The 20,742-nt window shown below is 33.4% G+C and overlaps 1 protein-coding gene across 4 annotated transcripts in view; it reads left to right on the forward strand.

Annotated features, from left to right (window-relative positions):
* ERBB4 (erb-b2 receptor tyrosine kinase 4) overlaps window positions 1-20,742 on the forward strand; it is a 1,297,156-nt gene that overhangs the window by 1,239,981 nt on the left and 36,433 nt on the right. For all 4 annotated transcript variants that reach the window (XM_005676493.3, XM_005676495.3, XM_005676492.3 and 1 more), the window contains exons 21-25: window positions 56-211; window positions 2,982-3,057; window positions 6,947-7,093; window positions 9,153-9,250; window positions 10,592-10,762. In XM_005676493.3, the coding sequence (XP_005676550.2) occupies window positions 56-211; window positions 2,982-3,057; window positions 6,947-7,093; window positions 9,153-9,250; window positions 10,592-10,762 (648 nt within the window). The remainder of the gene's footprint in view (window positions 1-55; window positions 212-2,981; window positions 3,058-6,946; window positions 7,094-9,152; window positions 9,251-10,591; window positions 10,763-20,742) is intronic.

The raw sequence follows: 20,742 nt of genomic DNA on the forward strand, positions 1-20,742 counted from the left end.
ACAATGGAAAACCCTAGGCATTAACTGCTTCTTTGGGAAATTTGGTGTTTTTCAGGGAATGATGTACCTGGAAGAAAGACGGCTTGTTCATCGGGACTTGGCAGCCCGTAATGTCTTAGTGAAATCTCCAAACCATGTGAAAATCACGGATTTTGGACTAGCAAGACTCTTGGAAGGAGATGAAAAAGAGTATAATGCTGATGGAGGAAAGGTGAATATCTTTTTGAGAGCAATATTACTTGAAAATATACTGTAATATCCTTTTATCTCCTTATATGTTATAGAAAGAAGCCAACAAACCTGAGGTTTAAGAGATTATAAAATCTTAGTTCTACTATTTGCCTTCTCTCCTACCCACAGTAATATATATATATATATATATATATATACACATACATACACACACATACATACACACACACATATATATACACAACTATATATACATATAGTTGTATACATGTACATACACATACATACACATATATATTAACAGAATATTTAAAATATATATAGTATATATTACCAACTTCCATTTCTCAAAAGTAGCTAAAATATGATGAGTGTCTGGATCCAAGTGGTCTTTATGTCAGTTCTAATGGGGAGTGGGTAGCTCCTAAGAAACTCTAAAGATTGCATTTTAATCCAGGGCAATATAAATTGTTTCATTGATCGTACTAATTTAAGACTATCACAAAGAGATCAGAGAAGTACTTCTCTCTCATAGACTAGAGAGAAGTCTTGCTACTACCAAGAATCATAGATATTGGAAAGCTGAACATTCTATTTAACTTCTAATTCTCCTGTAGCAAAAGCAACAGATTGCTCTTATCTGGCTCGGGTTTTTTTGTTTGTTTATTTTCATTGTAGCATATGATTTACCAGTTTATTTATTGGATTGACCAAAAAGTTCATTTTGCTTTAAGTAAAAATTAAAGACACATTTTTCATTTTCACTAAGACTTTTATTGAACAAAGTATTCACTAATCAGGACTTCCCTGGTGGCTCAGTGTTAAAGAATCAGCCTGCAATGCACGAGACTCAGGTTTGATCTCTGGGTTGGGAAGATCCCTTGGAGAAGGAAATGGTAACCCACTTCAGTATTCTTACATGCGAAATTCCATGGACAGAGGAGCCTGGTGAGCTACAGTCCATGAGGTCCCAAGAGTTGGACATGACTTAGCAACTAAACAACAACAGTAACAAAAACTCACTAAGCAAAAGAACTTTTTGGTCAACCCAGTATTCTCTGACTCCCTCCACTAGAATGTCAACCATTCTACCCGAAGGAACAGTGCCACTGCCTCTTCTAACTTTTCTGACTCTCCACCCACAAGCCCTGCCTGGCAGCTGTCTTTCTGCCTCTCTCATTCACCATATGGGGTCTCAATCCATGCCTTAGTTCAGTTCTTATCTTTCTTCATTAACCCACAGTTTAGCTTGTTATTTTTGGCTAACTATTGAGGATACCTCCTCTTCGTGTGGAGGCTCATCTAGCTTGGCCTGGATAAACTTACATCAGAAGAAACCAAATAAAATAAGCAGATGCAGCCTTAACCTATAAGTGCATGCTAACAAAGACAAGTAATTAATGTGTCAGGTAAATATGTTTATTATTTGCCTTTACTCATCATGGCTCATCCAGATGCATATTATAATTATTTTACAGTGACAGGCCTCCAAATGCTAAACATTGATTTTTATACTAAAAGCTTATAAATAAAACTATATATATTCAAATCTTATCACAAACACAAAGCAAAACACAACATGTATATTTTTTAAATCTTCAGTTTTGTAGCTTTCTCTGGCTTTTCCTTGATTTTATTAGCCTATTTTGCCTATTTACTAGAAATTGCAGCCATTTGAGACCACAGCTTTGAAATTCACTACAACACTGCACAGAAGTAGAAGTCTATAAATCACATGACTTCACTTGTCTTGAGAACATACAGCTGTAAGATTTGTCTAAAGCAAGATTCATTAGAGCTTTAAATGCCTAGTAACCATTAAGTCTTTATCAAGCCACCTGTGATTTAAACTTACTTCTTTAACAGTGTCTGTAGTCCATAAAGTCGGCTAACTCCTTGCCCATAGGGAAATTACTTTCAATGTGTCTTCTGTTCCCTTTCACTGAATACCATGATTCTGTCACTGAGTTACCTTGGTGTCACCTTGGTGAGCAGCCAACCTCATGATTTCAAAGGCCTATTTAGTTTTAAGCTTTCAACTGTGAGGTAGAAGTGTTTATCTTTATTCCATAGAATCTAATTATATTCCCAGTTCTATAACACTGCCCTTCGTAGTTGAAACTTGTTCTGCTGACCCATCAGCAGCAGGGTATGTGAGCTGAGTCGCTTTTCTTACAGTGATGATGGATTTGTACTGATCCTCTCATATTCTTTTATATAATTCCTATTTTGAAAATGGTACATATTTTCAATACTGGCTACCCAAGTCGAGGGAGATCGTTTGTGGCTGGGGAACAAAGGAAGGCTAACTTTGGAATTCATTATTTTAGGTGTTTTAGTGACCAAATTATCTGAGAGGAGAGGGAGAGAACAGGTATAGAAAGAGTTCATTTTATCAGTGGCCTGAAGTTTGAGGGTGGAAAGGGTTCCTGAAAATGTAGGGAATCTTATTTGGGGCAAAACAATACAGTATGATCACATTATTAGAAATATATGTATTAGATGTTTTAGAATTGATACTGTGAATCATAATATTAACTAGTAACTTGATCACTGAATAGTAAGCTTAGAAAGTGATACTTATTATTTCCCTTTTTACTGTTTATGAAGGTTTTAAAAATAAATATTTGTAATTAATTCTTTTTAAGATTGGATTTCATTTCCTCCCTGTTTTGAAAATAACACATTTCTATTTTTCTATGCATACAAGGGAGGCAAATCCAGAGACTCATATTGAGGAAATATAGAAATGACTTTTCATAAGACTTACACTTCTTATTTTTCTGTAGATGCCAATTAAATGGATGGCTCTGGAGTGTATACATTATAGGAAATTCACCCATCAGAGCGACGTTTGGAGCTATGGTAAATAATTCTTCTTTGTGTTATAAGGCTTTTAAAGCAAAAATAAACATTTTAGGTTTCTTGGTTCTCTAAAATGTAATATATTAATGTATTGGTTGAGTTGTCTATCATAACCTTTGCTTTGGTAGCAACTTGTCTAATCATTTTGATGAACAAAACAAAAAGCAGCAGTTTTAGATTAAGGATGTTTTCATAGACTCCTATGGCCTTCATTTTCAACAGATCTTTGAAAACATAATTTCAAATGTTTTTTATAAATGTTTTTCAAATGTTCTAATAAATGTTTTTTAAAAAGCATTTTCTTATTGAAATCTAGTTATATAGTAAGAAAATAGAGATTATTGTTAGAACAAATACCAATTATTGAAAGCAGTAGGATGAGAGCATTAAATGTGAGAGAAGAGAATGATAAGAGTGATGATTTATAATTATACCTTTAATTATAATTTATGAACTACTTTTGAAGTAAATAGATATATAAGAAAATTAATAAATGAATGGGAACAGTGATTTTAAATTTTAGAACATTTATTTATTTGCATCTAACAGTTTTTGAAATGAGCTTCTTAGTGCCTGTCTGGCTATTTACAAACTTAAGTACACTAATACTAAGTATTAGTGAGAATAAATCAATACCTTTTCTAAGTTTACATAAACGGTATAAAACTAGCACTTCTAACAAGTAAAAAGCTCAGTGCTTCTTTAAATGAAAATGTGTTGGTGAGTCTTGAAATCATGAAGCAATTTATTTTACGCAAATTTAAGCTTAGGTTTTATTTTTTGAAAGAAGATTAAACAACCTGTATTTTTTATCTAAAAACAGTATAAAGTATCTTTAAAATATAAGATATTTCTATGGGGTAGTTTTTCTTTCCACACCTGTAAACCATATGAGGTGTTAAAATTTTCATGAAGACCTCATGTAGTCTACTAGCTTAGAAGCGGAGTGTTGTGTGTTTGAGATTAGGCAAGTACAAGGGAACCCTTGACAAAACTTAATTAAGCTGAAAGGACTAAATTAAAAACAGATATATATCATTACATATAAATCATATACACTTAAATATGATATAGAAGTATACATAATATGAGATACATTAGCAAGTACATATGCATTTATATATTATATGGTATAGATTAGCATATATATTACATGATAAAGTAGATTTGCATATAAGATAGATTTCAGTTCAGTTCAATTCAGTTGCTCAGTAGTGTCTGACTCTTTGCGACCCCATGAAGTGCAGCACGCCAGGCCTCCCTGTCCATCACCATCTCCCAGAGTTCACCCAAACTCATGCCCATCGAGTCGGTGATACCATCCAGCCATCTCATCCTCTGTCGTCCCCTTCTCCTCCTGCCCCCAATCCCTCCCAGCATCAGAGTCTTTCCCAATGAGTCAACTCTTTGCATGAGGTGGCCAAAGTACTGGAGTTTCAGCTTTAGCATCATTCCTTCCAAAGAACACCCAGGGCTGATCTCCTTTAGAATGGACTGGTTGATCTCCTTGCAATCCAAGGGACTCTCAAGAGACTTCTCCAACACCACAGTTCAAAAGCATCAACTCTTCGGCACTCAGCTTTCTTCACAGTCCAATTCTCACATCCATACATGACCACAGGAAAAACCATAGCCTTGACTAGACAGACCTTTGTAGGCAATGTAATGTCTCTGCTTTTCAATATGCTATCTAGGTTTGTCATAAATTTTCTTCCCAGGAGCAAGCGTCTTTTAATTTCATGGCTGCAGTCACCATCTGCAGTGATTTTATTAAATAGATTTTTTTATTTTCTTTCCCTTTTTGTTCCTACTTATGTTTCCCTGAAATAAATGTGACAATCTACAAATTTTAAATGATTTCTAGAATAAATAAATGCATATATACATTAAAGGAAATATTGACAGGGCAATCACATTTTTAATAATAAAATGTATTTTTTGAAGAAAATCCTGTTTTAAAGTCATACTATTATACTTCATGTTGAGTTGCAATATCTCAGAATCTGATGAATGGACAGATAGATGGATGGATAGATAGATAAAGTGAACTCTGTTTTGAAACATAGCCCAGGTCATCAACCCATATCTATAAGGCATTTTAAGATTTTTATTATATATCATAGTTGGTTGCAAAAGTCATAAAAGTCTAAGAAAGATTCATAGTCTTGTTTACAGTGAATCTACATGGAACATTGCCACTGGGTGCATCTTTACTTTTATAAAAATAAATATGCATTGAATATGTTTTCTATCTTCAAACGATAGAATTATAAGTTTTAAAGATATTTCTGATTTAGTTTTCTTGCTCTTCTACATGCAGCCATCTCTGTTTAACCCTATCTTGTCATCAACTCTGCAAAGATATAATTGGAATATTATTGGTAGAAGTGGGGGTTTTGATTTTTCTACTTCAACTTTTATATTGATGTGTTTCTGTTTATTGTATTTTCTATTATTTTTACTTGTAGTTGCCTTGTATCTTACTCATAGAAGTCCTAATAGCGATGTCAAAGTACCTATTCTTTTATAATTACAAACAGAAGTTAATAAAATGTTGTCATTAAATACATATTGTATAAATATGACAATATGAATAGACAGTAATCTACTTCTTACTTTGTTTCAGCCTTCATCGTGAACACTGACTTTTAGTCATCAGTTCTATGAGTCATTTGCAGTATGCAAAATCAAGTAGTGTTTTATAAGGCTGAAACAGTTAAATTTCATAACTAATTTACATGTTTATACTATATTTAAGATCTATAAGATGTAAACATTAACCAAAAATCAGATAATCTTTAATGATACTGTTATGATGAATAATTTGAAGTTTACATATCTTTTTATATTTTAAGCTTTGCATTTTTATCAGTCAGTGATAACTGTTATAAGCTAAAAATGACTTCAGCTTGAATAAATAATTCATTACAAATGGCAGCAGGAAAAAATAACCATCATTAATAAATTTTATATTGAAAGATACTCTTATATGCATCAGTTAAAATTCACTTGCCAATACTATTGTATTAGCAGATACAATTTCTGAACTAATAACCTTTACTCTTAAGAAAACTATAACTATTAAATTAGCTAATTATTAGATTATAAAGAGGAGCTCTGTGTATGTTACTGTTCGTATCAGTATCATTATTCTTATCAAAGTTAACTACTTGCAAGCTAGTATTTAGAGTATTTGCTTTCATCAAGGAAAGCAATGTTCTAGTGATTCAAGATACTGTTATTATCTAAGAAATAGACTATTACTGATTTCTTTCAATTTGGAGATGATCACTTTACATGCATTTTGTTTTGCATATGGATCATTCTTCAATCAGTCTCTCATATGTGCTAAAGAAATGAATGTTTTATTCCACTTGTTCTCTTCACATTAGTTAAAAAGAAAGGCACAATTATTTATTGTAACCTAAACATTCTAGAACCCTAGCTTGACCTTTAAGACTTTTAATAGCAAAAATGTTAATCTCAAAATTAATCAATATCAGATTTTACTTAATCATATTTGTTTAGTATCAGTACACATGTATATAGTAAATAAATTGTTTTACAGGCTCTAATGTGATGAAACTTAAACTGGGGCAACAAACATTAGTATAATGTAGTAGAAATGGGGAACAGATTCTGTTTTCTGATATCCTCTTTGAACTGTCTCCACTACCCATTAAAATTTTCAGGACAATGCTAAAAAAACTAAATTACCCACAAAGATTTTAACATTGGGCTCCTCATATGGTCATAGGATTCTGAAGAGCCGTTCTTTACACTATTTCTAATTACCCTCTGAAAAGCATTCTTTTGCCACGGACATGTTGCTGGTTTGCTCACAGTATATTGCTGATGTGCTTATGTGTGAATTTGATCTCTAATTTAGGAGTCACTATATGGGAACTGATGACCTTTGGAGGAAAACCTTATGATGGAATTCCAACCAGAGAAATTCCTGATTTATTAGAGAAAGGAGAACGTTTGCCTCAGCCTCCCATCTGCACTATTGACGTTTACATGGTCATGGTCAAATGTAAGATTGCTAATCAATCTTCACAATTTTTTCTGTGTATTGAAAAACATAAAATTTTAAAGATCATTGTGAAAGGAGAATATAAACACCTGTGTTTGTTGCAATTTTTTTTAAATGTGAAGCAGTATCATGCTTTCATACTATGAAGTCAACATTATATGATTCTTACACTTATTTATTTCACTTTGATTCTTATCACTTCTATACAATCAACTTGTTTCTCACAAAGGGATGTAATTAATCACGATAATGTTAATAATCTTTAAAGGAAAAAAAGCAGACTAAAGAAACCATCTACACATAAAGGAAAAGAAGCTTGAAGCTAATCATTTAAAAAGATGAATTAAATGGAAATGAGTTTACCAGTCTCAATCAACAGGAAATTAGCAAGGCAGAGTGGGAAGTGGAAAAGCATGAATCTATATTGAACTAAAAAGATTGTGAATATTTACTTTCTTTTCAATTAAATCATTTGTTTACATCTAACTCTCTTATTTTTCTTTCTCCCTTCTGTGTCTCAGACACATATGTGTTATAAATGTGTTTTGCAAGCCTAGGCTCTTAATTTAAATAGAATTAGGGAAGTCTCTGGAGTTTCTGAATTAATTTAAATGAGATTAGCATTCAGCAATCTTTCTTGTGTAATCTGGGGTTTTCCCCTTTTGATTTACACAGGGTTAGCAAAGAAACAAACTGGTGAAGGTGAATAAGCATCTTATTAATAAGAGACTTTGGACCCAGGTCTACTCAGATTTATATTCATGACATGTGTGATACATTCTGACAGTGAGGGAAGAAATAAAAAATGTGCTTTTCAGTTTGGGTCAGCATGCCCTTTTCTCTAGCGTAGTTCTATTTACTCAATATTTAGTTAGAAAGAAACTGATACCTCACTGAGAATTTAACCTTTTTTGTTCCCATAGAGTTCCAGAAACACTGATTTTTCTCATTAACATCTTGGTATCAAAAAGATTTTTTTAATGGTTGCATATAAAATATAGAGCATCTGAGCTTAGTTGGAAGAGAAAAAAATCAAATAATATTAATGGCAGCTAAAGACTTCCCATAACAAGAATAAAGATTGAATTACCAGAAACAGAGAAACAAGTTTTATAACTTTATTAGGTCAAACATTGTTTGATAGTCATCTATGGAAGAGAGTGTGCAAACACATGCCTGACATACCTTAATCGCATAACTAGAGTGAGATGATTTAGATAGCTCATTTAGAAGCTCCAATAAAATAATGAAAACTCAGAAATACATTTTTGCCAAATAAGGACTTGTACCTCGCTTTTAGAAGTTTTAATATCTAAGAACAGGGTCATTTGGCAGTAAAATCAAGGCAAGCTTGGTACTTTTATTCTTGTCATTTCACCAGTTAAATAGAGCCTGGGGAGATAAGACCAACTTTATCTAGACTCCCAGCAAAATAATAATACATATCTTGAAAACTGCTGATAGTGTTTTTATGCTGGAAAGGCTAATACTCAGATAAACGAACAGCTATTGCTCAACAAACATTGCCAATCACTTTGTATTAGTTGTTTTTCCCACCAGGAAAAAAAAATAGCATAAAAAAGTTGCTTTTGATTCTGTTGTTCACTTTTATGCCAGTGTATCACATTGAAATCAAAGTTTTTAATCCATGTCACTTCTGATATAAACTGATAAATTATATTCCAATCTCACCTTCTATACACATCAAAGAAAAGTTTTTTTAAAAAATTCTCTTTACATATAATGAGAAAAGATCTAAGATTTCATAAGTTCCTATGGTTAGCCTAGGTTATATTTTCTATGATAAAAAATTAATTTTAAATTATATCAACAAGATAAAAAGCTTATGTTATTCCCTGTTACATGTAGCTATGAATATCAGTAAACTGATTGTGAGACTCTCACCTATTGAGTTGTTTCTTTCATTAGTTTTCTTTGTTTTTCAGGTCATTTTTATTAAAATAATATTTTTCAAACTTAACCTATATTTTTGTAAATTTTACATCCCACTTCTTCCTAATTATGGATATAGTGACTTTTATTGCTTGTGAATTTCTAGGTTGGATGATTGATGCTGACAGTAGACCTAAATTTAAGGAACTGGCGGCTGAATTTTCAAGGATGGCTCGAGACCCTCAAAGATATCTAGTTATTCAGGTTTGTACCTTTGACTTAGGTTTTTGAGAAGATCAGAATGGAAAGCTCACTACAAAATAGTAATACTATCTGAACTTTCAAACTGTGGATATCACCACTCACAAACTGATTAGCTAAGCAGAACATAATGTGAAATGACTTTTGCTTGTCAGAACCACTTCTAAGCATTTTCCCTTAGCACTTAAGTGCCTCTGCTATTGATCTGTCAGATAATTATGATTATTCATGTGCATAAAAAGGCCTTTATCCTCAGACAAGCCTTGAAGTACTCTACTAGTTATATTCATTGTTATACACAATGGAAAAAAAAAGAAAATAAATTTTCATTTTCATTGTGTCCATATTTGAAGGCAGTGAATTAGAAGTTTATATTGACATTTCGTTTCCTCGAAAAATATTTTAAAATATTTTTATTTAAAAAATAATATCTCAGGTTATTATAACCACACAAGAACTCAGATTTAGATGAATATATATAGATAAAATAATAGGCCAAAAGAATATTTTATATGTAGCACTACAAAAAATGGATTTGATCATTTAAATTTGCAGTAAATTCTGTTGTGAATATTTTGCCTAAACCATAAACAAATGGTCTGGATAACACTGAGTTAAAATTTCTCAATAAAACAGAGCACTGTTTATCTTCATATCAATAGTCTGACGTGAAGATAAAAGTCACGTTTTAGCAGACAATGATTTCTATCTAACTTTTTCCCAAATTAACTCTGATTTTAAAAAATGTTTACAAAAATATCATATAACTTAAATTTTTAAATCCTATTTAAGAAATAGTTGAGTTAAGAGAGTAACAATTGTTTTGGTGTTTCTCCCATTTCCATTTATGTTCTTTTCCATGCTTGCTGTGATTTTCAATGATAGCACCTTCATAATGTTATGCTGTAGAACAAATCATGGATACTTTGTGTCCTGATAGCGTTGCACTGTAAACCAACCAAATATAATAGAGATTGATAAGTTCATTGCTCTTTCTTTATTATTTACTCTTAAAGTCACAGTTCAAACACCGTCTTGGCAATGAAACCTACCATTATTCTCAAAGCTAAAATGGATTATGCCTCTCTAAAAATAGCCATAGCATTCTGCTTTATTCATCTTAAATGAGCATTTATCAGATTCTTTTTGTATTTATTTATCTTTCCCTGTCATATCTATATATGTTATAGGCTTCTATATGGCAGGTAATTGTGCTAAATATTTTTTAATGAGTGCATTAATTTGCAATGATTTTGATATTATATAAATGTGCTGCAAACTTCACATATTTAACATGAAGGAAAGAATCATTTTTGTGTGTGTATCTGATGGGCAATTTTTTAGGGTGATGATCGTATGAAGCTTCCCAGTCCAAACGACAGCAAGTTCTTTCAGAATCTCTTGGATGAAGAAGATTTAGAAGATATGATGGATGCTGAGGAATACCTGGTACCTCAAGCTTTCAACATCCCTCCTCCCATCTATACTTCCAGATCAAGAATTGACTCAAATAGGGTAAGAAGTAATTACATACCACTTCTCATATTATTTCTGAGAAACAAAATCATGGAAATACTCTGCAAGCACTAAAATTACCAAATAAATAATATAGCTCAAATCAGTGTGATTCCTAAATTAAAACCAAGTTTTATCAACAAAAGATATGCCAAACTTGCCACATATAGTTAATTTTGGAAGGCAAGCATGGGCAATACAATGTGCACTCTAAAATATCTTCAAGATTTCAAAAGGAGAAATTTTTTTTTGGTCTTAAATTTAGTTAAAACTAATTTCAATTTTTGAAAATCTATCACCAATTCAAACTAATAAATCTGTATGTGTTTATAAATAAATGAAAATTCTTCCCAAGGTAGACTCTCCCCTTTTTTCTTAATAAGATAACGTGACTTATTGGTCAAGAGACAATACAAGTACAGCTCTTTATTTAGCAGACATTAAATATTTTCTGTGAGGTTGAAGTAGAAACGGAACACTATGCAATCCTTTGGACGAAATCAATCATCTTGGTAGGGCTTCTGAATCATTTCTAAGATGCAGATTTGTTTTGAAAGAAGCGTCTGAATGGAATTTCCATTTCATGTTAAATATTAAGTCCACTCTATGTGAATAGCATTTTTTCTCTGAAAACTATAAGTCCATGCATTCGTTCATTTATTTTTTGAAATTTGTTCATCACTCCTTCAATATTTATTGAATACCTCTGTATTACTAGACGATTGAAATTCAAAAAGTTACATAATTACTACTTTCAAGATGTACCAACTTTGACAAGAGTCACAAAAATATGGAGACAGAATGCAACATGATTGTGTTATGTTCAAATGTTCACTGGCCATTATGGAGAATAGAGAAGCTGTGATAAGTTTCTTCAATTGAAAAGACACACACATGATGCTTACTTTTTTTCCAGAAAGCAATTCTTTTCTTTTGATTTTTTCCTCCCTCTAAGAATATTGTCATAGCTTGTGGAACAAGCAGCATCCCATTTGTCTTGACCATAAGCATAAACCCATTCCAGTATTCTTGCCTGGGAAATCCCATGGACAGACGAGACTGGAGGGCCACAGTCCATGGGGATGCAAGAACTGGACACAACTTAGTGACCAAACCCTCACCACAGTAAGCATAAAAAACTTTCAGCTTGCTGCTCATTCTCCAAAACAAAGTCATTTACTTTATTTCAAACTGATAGCAGTAATAAACCTCGTGCTTACTGTATGTCAACACATACATGTTTACTCTTAATCCTTACAACAATCCCATGAGGTTCTAATATCATTATCTCTGTCTTAAATATGAAGAAACTTGTCACAGATTTAAGGACTTGATGGGTGTCACCCAATCAGTAGAAGTTCAGGATCCTAATGTGTACAGTCTCTCTGTGCTATTCATACAATTGCTTCAAAGGGATTGGAACATGTTCTTTTCAATATAGTTTCTCTTGGCATCAACCTCAACCTCTGAGTTACATATTGTTTGGAAAGCTCCCTGGGTATTATAAAATCCATCTCCCAACCTGCCCAATACCTTTTCTCCCCTCCATCCTCATAAGATCTCTTATCAGTTCAGTTCAGTTCAGTTCAGTCGCTCAGCCGTGTCCGACTCTTTGAGACCCCATGAATCGCAGCACGCCAGGCCTCCCTGTCCATCACCAACTCCCGGAGTTCACCCAGACTCAAATCCATCAAGTCAGTGACGCCATCCAGCCATCTCATCCTCTGTCGTCCCCTTCTCCTCCTGCCCCCTATCCCTCCATGCCACCAAATAGATAAAACATTTCTTTAAAAAAAGGAGCAACATCTTTAAGGTGTGTAAACGAAGCACCTTTTTTCCACTGTACACTTAACGAAATGATCAGATCATAACTTTGACATTTATAATTTTACATAACAAATTTGTTACTTTTATTAAAACAGGGAAATTTCAAGAAAATAGTTTTCCTTCATTAACATGATATGTTATAAAGGCCAAGAGCTTGAATCTTTCTTTTTATAATGATTATTGAATTCCAGCTTTCTGTTTATCTCAGTTTACACTCAATGCAAGGAATTCATAATGAAGGTTTGAGTTAACTGAATGGAATTACTAAAACAAAGTGAAAACCACATGAGAAATTATTTGGCCTTTACTCACCATTTCTTATTCCACATTATTATTTAAACAATGTTATCTGTATATTTCTTTTTACTTTTTCATGTCTTTGTTAAAAGAATTATTTTTAAGTATCATTTTATTTTTAGGCCTTAGAAAGCCTCATTATTCATCTATATTTTTCTGTTTTTTTAGTAGTAATGTCAAATGTGTGAAAATAGCATTTCCCCCCTTCTTTCCTATAAAGCTAGCCTTATTTTATCGTTAAAAAGTAAATTCAATTTTAGGTTCTGTGGCCACCTTACATGGTAAGGGAACATTTTAAAGTGAATTTTAATCAAAAGTTGTGTTGAGCATGTTTGTTGGACTTTGAAACCAAAAAGTAATCCAGTTTTTAAATATAGACTCCCTGCTCACTAGCTGAGAGGCTTAAAGTTCTGAATATCTTGACAACTTTGCTTCTTCATTTGTAAAATAAGCACAGTAGTATTTACATGATTGTTAGGCAGTTTAAAAAATTGCAGCATATCTGAAGTGCTAGGCAAATACTTATCATCTTCTTTTAGAATCACACAAATCTTATTTTTAGTTGTTTCCTTGTCAACATAATAAACTATTACATTGTTTTATAAAATTCTCTACACATTATCTATGAAAAACCCATTGATACAATCACTGCTTGACAAGCAAATTATTTCAGATTATTTCAGGTTCTTATAGCAAATAAGTTAAAAAAGTTATTTTTATTATGCTTTTCATTATTTCAAATTTTATATATATTTTGATAAATTATAATATTAAAATGATGCATCAGCTAAAAATACGGTGTTGATATTTGTCCAGCAAGGTGATAGATATAAAGGCAAATAATGCTAGAAAACATTCAGCTAATTTATATTTTTGTTATTGTTGTTAGATATTCTCTTAATATTATCTCAAAGACTTTAATCAAAATATACCCACTTACTTTAACATGAGGTAAATATGAAAACATGAGAAGCTATGTAAACTCCTGCAAATTTAAGTTCTCTGTATCTTAAAATGGGGACAAAAAAATTGCCACAGAATATTGTGAAGATTGACTTTTTAATATATCTAAGCATATTGTCCATTGATGGACTGCAGTAGGTGCTCAGTCGAGTTGAAGTAAATGAAAACCAACTATTTGTTCAGAGTTTATTATGTAGCAACGGAGTCTGCCACTGTCATTTGTGTTTTGGGAGAGATATTGGTTTCTCAGGTGGAGCTAGTGGTAAAAAACCTGCCTCCCAAAGCAGGAGACATAAGAGATGCAGATTCTATCCCTGGGTCCAGAAGTTCCCTGGAGGAAGACATGGCAACCCACTCCAGTATTCTTGCCTGGAGAATCCCATGGACAGGGGAGCCTGGCAAGCTACATACAGCCCATAGTGTCTCAAAGAGTTGGACATGATTGAAGTGACTTAGCATGCACACAAGGACAGAATGGGAAACCTTTATCAGTTCAGTTCAGTTGCTCAGTCGTGTCCCACTCTTTGTGACCCAGTGGACTGAAGCATGCCCAGGTTTCCCTGTCCATCACCAGCTCCCAGAGTTTACTCAAACTCATGTCCATTGAGTTGGTGATGCCATCCAACCATCTCAACCTCTGTCGTCCCCTTCTCCTCCTTTCTTCAATCTTTCCCAGCATCAAGATCTCTTCCAATGAGTCAGTTCTTTGCATCAGGTGGCCAAAGTATTGGAGCTTCAGCTTCAGCATCAGTCCTTCCAATGAACACCCAGGACTGATTTCCTTTAGGATGGACTGGTTGAATATCCTTGCAGTCCAAGGGACTCTCAAGAGTCTTCCCCAACACCACAGTTCAAAAGCATCAATTCTTCCACACTCAGCTTTCTTTATAGTCCAACTCTCACATCCGTACATGACTACTGGAAAAACCATAGCTTTGACAAGACAGACCTTTGTTTGTAAAGTAATGTCTCTGCTTTTTGATATGCTGTCTAGGTTTGTCATAGCTTTTCTTCCAAGGAAAACTTGGAAGAAAAGTTTGTCATAGCTTTTCTTCCAAAGGGGAAACTATGGTGGAGACAAAGGAAGGCTTCAGGTATGCCCTGATTGAAGGCTATTGGCTTGGGGAATCAATAGAAAGGCTAGTGAAAAGCAGGGCATCCCGTGGAGTTGGGTGCATATTTGGCTTTCTCTGGTTGGCTCTAAATTGAAAATGGGGACAAAAATTAGAGAAGCTGCTAGTTATTAATCAAATCCTGGTCACTTAGGACCAATTGTTAACAGAAGTTTTTACTTAGCTTCCTGGATTGTGACTAAAGATAACAATCAAACTTCCTAAAAAAGTCTGATTCATAGTTGACTGTCTTCCTGGGCTATTTATTCTAGCTATGGTTTCCTGGGCATGTTGCTGTAGGTATGAATTAGACCGCTGGGTTCATATATGATCCTGCCATTATCTGTGTATATATTCAGTCTATTAAGAGGTTTTAGGTTCCCTTATTCCTTTCTTTTCTCTTGATATATTTATTTAAATGCACATTGCCTTATATTTTAAATTCAATATTCAAAATGATTTTGGACTTTCTGCACAGCTTTTTTTCTGTTTACATGGATAAGTTTTGTCTCTTTCTTTTGAGTTACCTAGATTTATGTTTGTTTAGTATCATGAGTTGTACATTAAATGCAACAGCAGTGAAAAAGACTGATTAGTAAATTGATGATGCTGCTAAAGATATTTTAGTTTTAGTGACACTAGTTCAATTAAATGTAAAAACTTCAGTGTATTTTTATAGAGAAGGATCTATTTCAATTGTTGCAGGATCATTCAGTCATTTGTGGTGAATAGTTTTAAAAATTAAGTGCCCCATCTCTTTCAAAACACATCAGTTAACACATCAAGTACCCACGTCAGGGTAAGATAGAGAAATTGTAGCTGCTCCACATTGGTACATCAGGTGATCCATATAGATCTAGCATTACAATTTAAAGTTTTCTCACTTCTTTCCAATCTGCTAAGAAATAACTTTATTAACAGATTTGCATTTTTCCTCCTTTGTTTGCCCTTTGTCTTCCAGGAAGGGTGTATAAATAAGTTGAAAAACTGAAAAAGTATAGGCAGGAAAAATGAAGGATGATGAAAGATAAAGGGGTTTGGTATTTCACAAATTTGATCAGCTTCATTGAATATGGACTGAATATTGACTGCTCAGAAAATATAATTCTATAAACTTTATTTTGTACCTCTATCACTTCACTATCAGTTAAGATTTCATAACTTTGATGAAGATATTTTAGCAAGGTTTCCACATGCATTGTAATTATCTGTGAGATTTTAACTAATTCATCAGAAAAGAGAGAAAGAAAAAAAGGAAGGAAGGAAGATAATGAAATATAAGAAATCTCTGGCCTTCCCTGTAGGATTTTTGATACTGTGCTATGTATGCTTCCTAATGATGTATAAGCTAGTAGAAATTAAAGCAAGATGAGAATGTAGAAAAAGTGATGTCATTTAAATTACAAGAGTTTCAGTTGAATTTTTCTTTACAATTTAGGAAATCAGAACTTTGACTTATTATTTTATGAAACAAAAATAGTAACATCAAACTGAAACTTATTGAGTTCTTACTATAACCCAATTACTATAGCACTAACTACACTTAGTAGTGTTTTAAATTAAATATTTCACAAAGCTCTATGAGGTAGGTAATTAAACTATGGAGCTAAGGAAATTAAAATATGGAGAGGTTAGATAATTTACCAATGATAAGAGACAAAGCTATAATTAATTAAGTTCAGCTTCCAATAGTCCCACTTAGGATCCATATTCCTAAAATAACAGAGGGGCTAGGGGAAGGAGGCTCCTCAATTCAGGTTGCTATTGAACTTCTTACAACTTATGGAACTAGCACTTTTCATTTCCTTAATGGTAATTGGGTAAAAGAAACTAAGTTGGATGTCAGGAATCTCACATTCTAGAACTCTTTGACATTTCAGCCTTGGTCATATTACTTAATCAGATTCAGTTTCTTTACTTCAGTGATGAGAAGATTGAACTGAATCACATATAAACACTTTCTAGTTTTAAAGCTATCTTTCCATTTGGTGGCTTTTCAAAATAATCATTTATTTTATGTAATTCTGTTATATTTTCTTCTAGAAAATGTTTAATTGAAAAATGCCCCAAAACATTTTGGGTTACATCTATACACCACTTTTTGGTTTTTTCCCTTATGTGATTGATTATAGAAGAGAAAAACCTAAGGACACAAGTTAAGGAAGCATCTCATAGCTAAATAATGTAGTGGGAGAATTTTGTGATGATACAACAAGGTTACTCTGGTTGCAATTTACCAAGGATCAATATCAATTCTAACAACAGCTGCTACTTGATAAATGATTGTAGTCTCAGGATATTGCTTTTACATTTCTTCCAAAATTATGTCAAGGATTCCTGCACAGTATCTTTGATATGATATTTGTTTTTGTTTTTGTGTTTTTTAATTTTATCTATCAAGACAGGAGAAAAAGCTCTTCTTACTAGGATAATCCATATCACTAGGTATTTTTTGCCCCAAAGTGTTACCTAAGTAGTAATCTTTTAGCCTGTTAGGTTATGATGATGAAAGAGCAAATGGATTAATATAATGAATGTTTATCTTGGGCCAGACACTGTGTTGGGCAATGAGAGTACAGAGGTAAAAGCAACTTTATTCCCTCAAAAAGTTAATATTCTAGTTGAGGAAGTAATGTACTGAGGGCAATATGCCAGGTATTGTAGGAAAAAGACCAAATCAGCTTAAGAGGCTATAGAAAGTCATTTGTGGCTGTATGATTATTGAATCTAGCTTGGAGTAGAAGTGGAGTTTTATTAGGGTGGGACTGAAATGGATCAGAAGGAAAGCAAAAGTCAAAACTAAACAGAAACTCTGACATGAACAAAGACATGATGATGTATTTTTACGTATACTTAAAAAAAAAAATCCCCATTTTTGTAATAGTTCTATACAAACTCTTTGCCACCCCATGGATTGCAGCCCTCAGGCTTCTCTGTCCGTGGGATTCTCCAGGCAAAAATACTGGAGTGGGTAGCTATTCCCTTCTCCAGGGTATCTTCCCTACCCCAGGGAATAAGCCTAGGTCTCCTGCATTACAGGTGGATTTTTTACTGTCTGAGCCACCAGGGAAGCTCTTTTCCATACTGTACATGTTTAATAGCTCTTTTATGTTATCAGAGGAGATCTGATGGACATTCTCCCAGTTTTCCTATTTTTTATCAATGTTATGAAGGCTTGAGACATGGTTGTGAAATTCTCTTGCTTTTCATTAAAACCATCCAATTCAAAACCAAATCCTTTCTGGTCTTCCTGAAAAACAGCTCTCAAATTCCTGCCATTATTCTAATTCAGGCTTTCATCACTTCATAAGAATTACTAAAAAATTATTCTAACTAATATCTACATTTTTTTAAATTTTTGCAGATGGGCTGTTTCTATATATAGGGTTTAACGAATGAAAGACAATGTTGTGAATATGTCAAACACTGGATCATTTACTAGCATTAATTCCTTTCACTTTATTTTGCCCTCATCTATTGAGAGTATGCCTTTTATTTTCAGCAATGGGATAAACTTGAATGATATATGTTATATTAGATTTCTCTTTATATGATATATAGTCCTATTGTCACTAACAGTAGAAGGAATTTTGAACATTCATCCTAGGAAATGCCTTGGCCATTCCAGTTGACCAGTCACTGCAATTTATTTTCCACTACTCTCTAGCTCACACATACAAAATTGCCCAGAGCTGCAAGCATTATCCCTGTCTTGATCTCGTTCAATATATAGATCATATTGCTGTTTTCTGTTTTAGTTTGGAAGTGTGGGTGGATAACTTTAACAAAGAACTATTTTCCCTTATGCATTATAGATTTGTTTATTTGCTTTTTTCCCCCTAAATAAGAGCATATGATCAAATTACATTTGTTGAAACTTCTAAGTTCTTGGAAATTATATGGACATCAAAATTAACTCTGATCTCTCTGGTTTGCCACTAATTTGAGAGTATCTCTCAATCTCTCAAATGATTAATTTATCATCAAAATAACAATGTCTTTTTGTGCAATGTCTTCTCTACCAGTGACGTTCTTAAAGTCTGGCTATATTATTTTAGTTATACTACTGTTTGTAAACTTTACTTTTCTTGAACAAACTATTTTTTTTCAGTAGTATTACTCTTTTATTTCTCCTTGATTCCCAAAGGATTTTCATAGAATTTAAGTCACAGCATCATGTTATGATGCTTTTTAATATCAGCTCTGCATTCTTCATATAACCCTATATTTATGAATTACACACAAAAATTAATTACTCTTCAATTTCTTAAGTAAGAAAGAAAATTTTTAGACTTCTTTCTCAAATCTCCAGGTATCACAGGTATCACTTCTAGCAGATTTGGACTTGAGGTACCACCTCCTTGTTATAGTATCTCATGATTTCCTCCATAGTTGTTTATTGTTTAGAGAATCTGCTCTTTCTGTTGGCAAATGAAAGATTTAAAACTAAATACTAATGCCTATGAATGCATGTTTGCAGATGTAATAGAGGTGGTATGTTTACTAGAGCATGGTAAGTCAGAGTAACCTCTGCTCCCCGACCCCAGATGAAATGACAAGAAGTTATATAGAGCTTCGCAGACTCAAAGCTGAGGGAGGAGAGGAGGTTGGCAGTAAATACAAAAAAATAAATAAATAAAAATAAAAAACAATATGTTATCCCTGTACATAAAACTCCATGGTTCCACTTACATAGAGACCCCTGATTATTCTTACCACACCAACAATATAATCTTCCCTCTCATTTTCCATTTTTCCTTCCTTCTTTCCCCTTGTATTTATGTCCTTCTCTAGTCACTTGTTTCAAGTAGATTTTCTCTGAATAAAAATATATCCAAATATGGTCCAAGTATATCAATCAACTCAGTAATTTGCATCACTGAGCTGCCCCATTGTAATATGAGGTGACATGTAAGTAATTATATATTCATAGAGGCCTTCTGATACAAGCACTGTCATCTAAAGTGAAATCGCTCAGTCGTGTCTGACTCTTTGCTACCACATGGACTGTAGCCTACCAGGCTCTTCCATCCATGGGAGATTCCAGGCAAGAATACTGGAGTGGGTTGCTATTTCCTTCTCCAGGAGATCTTTCTGACCCAGGGATTGAACCCGGGTCCCCCTCATTGTGGGCAGATGTTTTACCATCTGAGCCACCAGGGAAGTCTACACGTGTAAACTGATACTAGAAAAGATAAAATCCAGAACTTTGTGTCCTTTGCTGTTAAAGGAAAGGTGAGAAACCGTTCTCTGATCTCTTACGTCTAACATTTAATCCTTTATTGTTTCTAGCTACTTTTTTTATTGGTCAAAATATGGATATCTTGATGTTGACTTCAAGTCTAATGAGATTTAGCATCAATTGGTTTAAAAATGTTCCTGCTGAGAGTGCAGTGAGAGGCCAGAGAGCCTGCTGCTGTTTGCCTCCTCTGTTTAGTCTCCTGTGAGACTCCTTGTAATCAAGAGTTAATGGTTTAGGAGGATCAAATGGAACTGATAAAGCCAAAATCCAAAATCTTGGAGCACAAAGAGAGCACAGTGTCTGTGTTGGGACTCAGTAATTACCTGCTTGAAGATAAAATGATCCTTACAAGTTTCATAAAACTTTCAAAATTTTCAAACACTAATTTAAGTACAGTTACCACTTATTGATCACAGATTTGTGTGTTAGGTTTGGCTCTGAGCTTCTGAGCTTTTACGTTTGTTACCTTAATCTTCATAGCAAGACTAAGCAGAATTTACCATTTGAATTCTACAGAGGAGAAACAAACACAGAGACAT

The sequence above is a fragment of the Capra hircus genome, chromosome 2, assembly GCF_001704415.2.
Source record: "Capra hircus breed San Clemente chromosome 2, ASM170441v1, whole genome shotgun sequence".
Lineage (NCBI taxonomy): Eukaryota > Metazoa > Chordata > Mammalia > Artiodactyla > Bovidae > Capra > Capra hircus.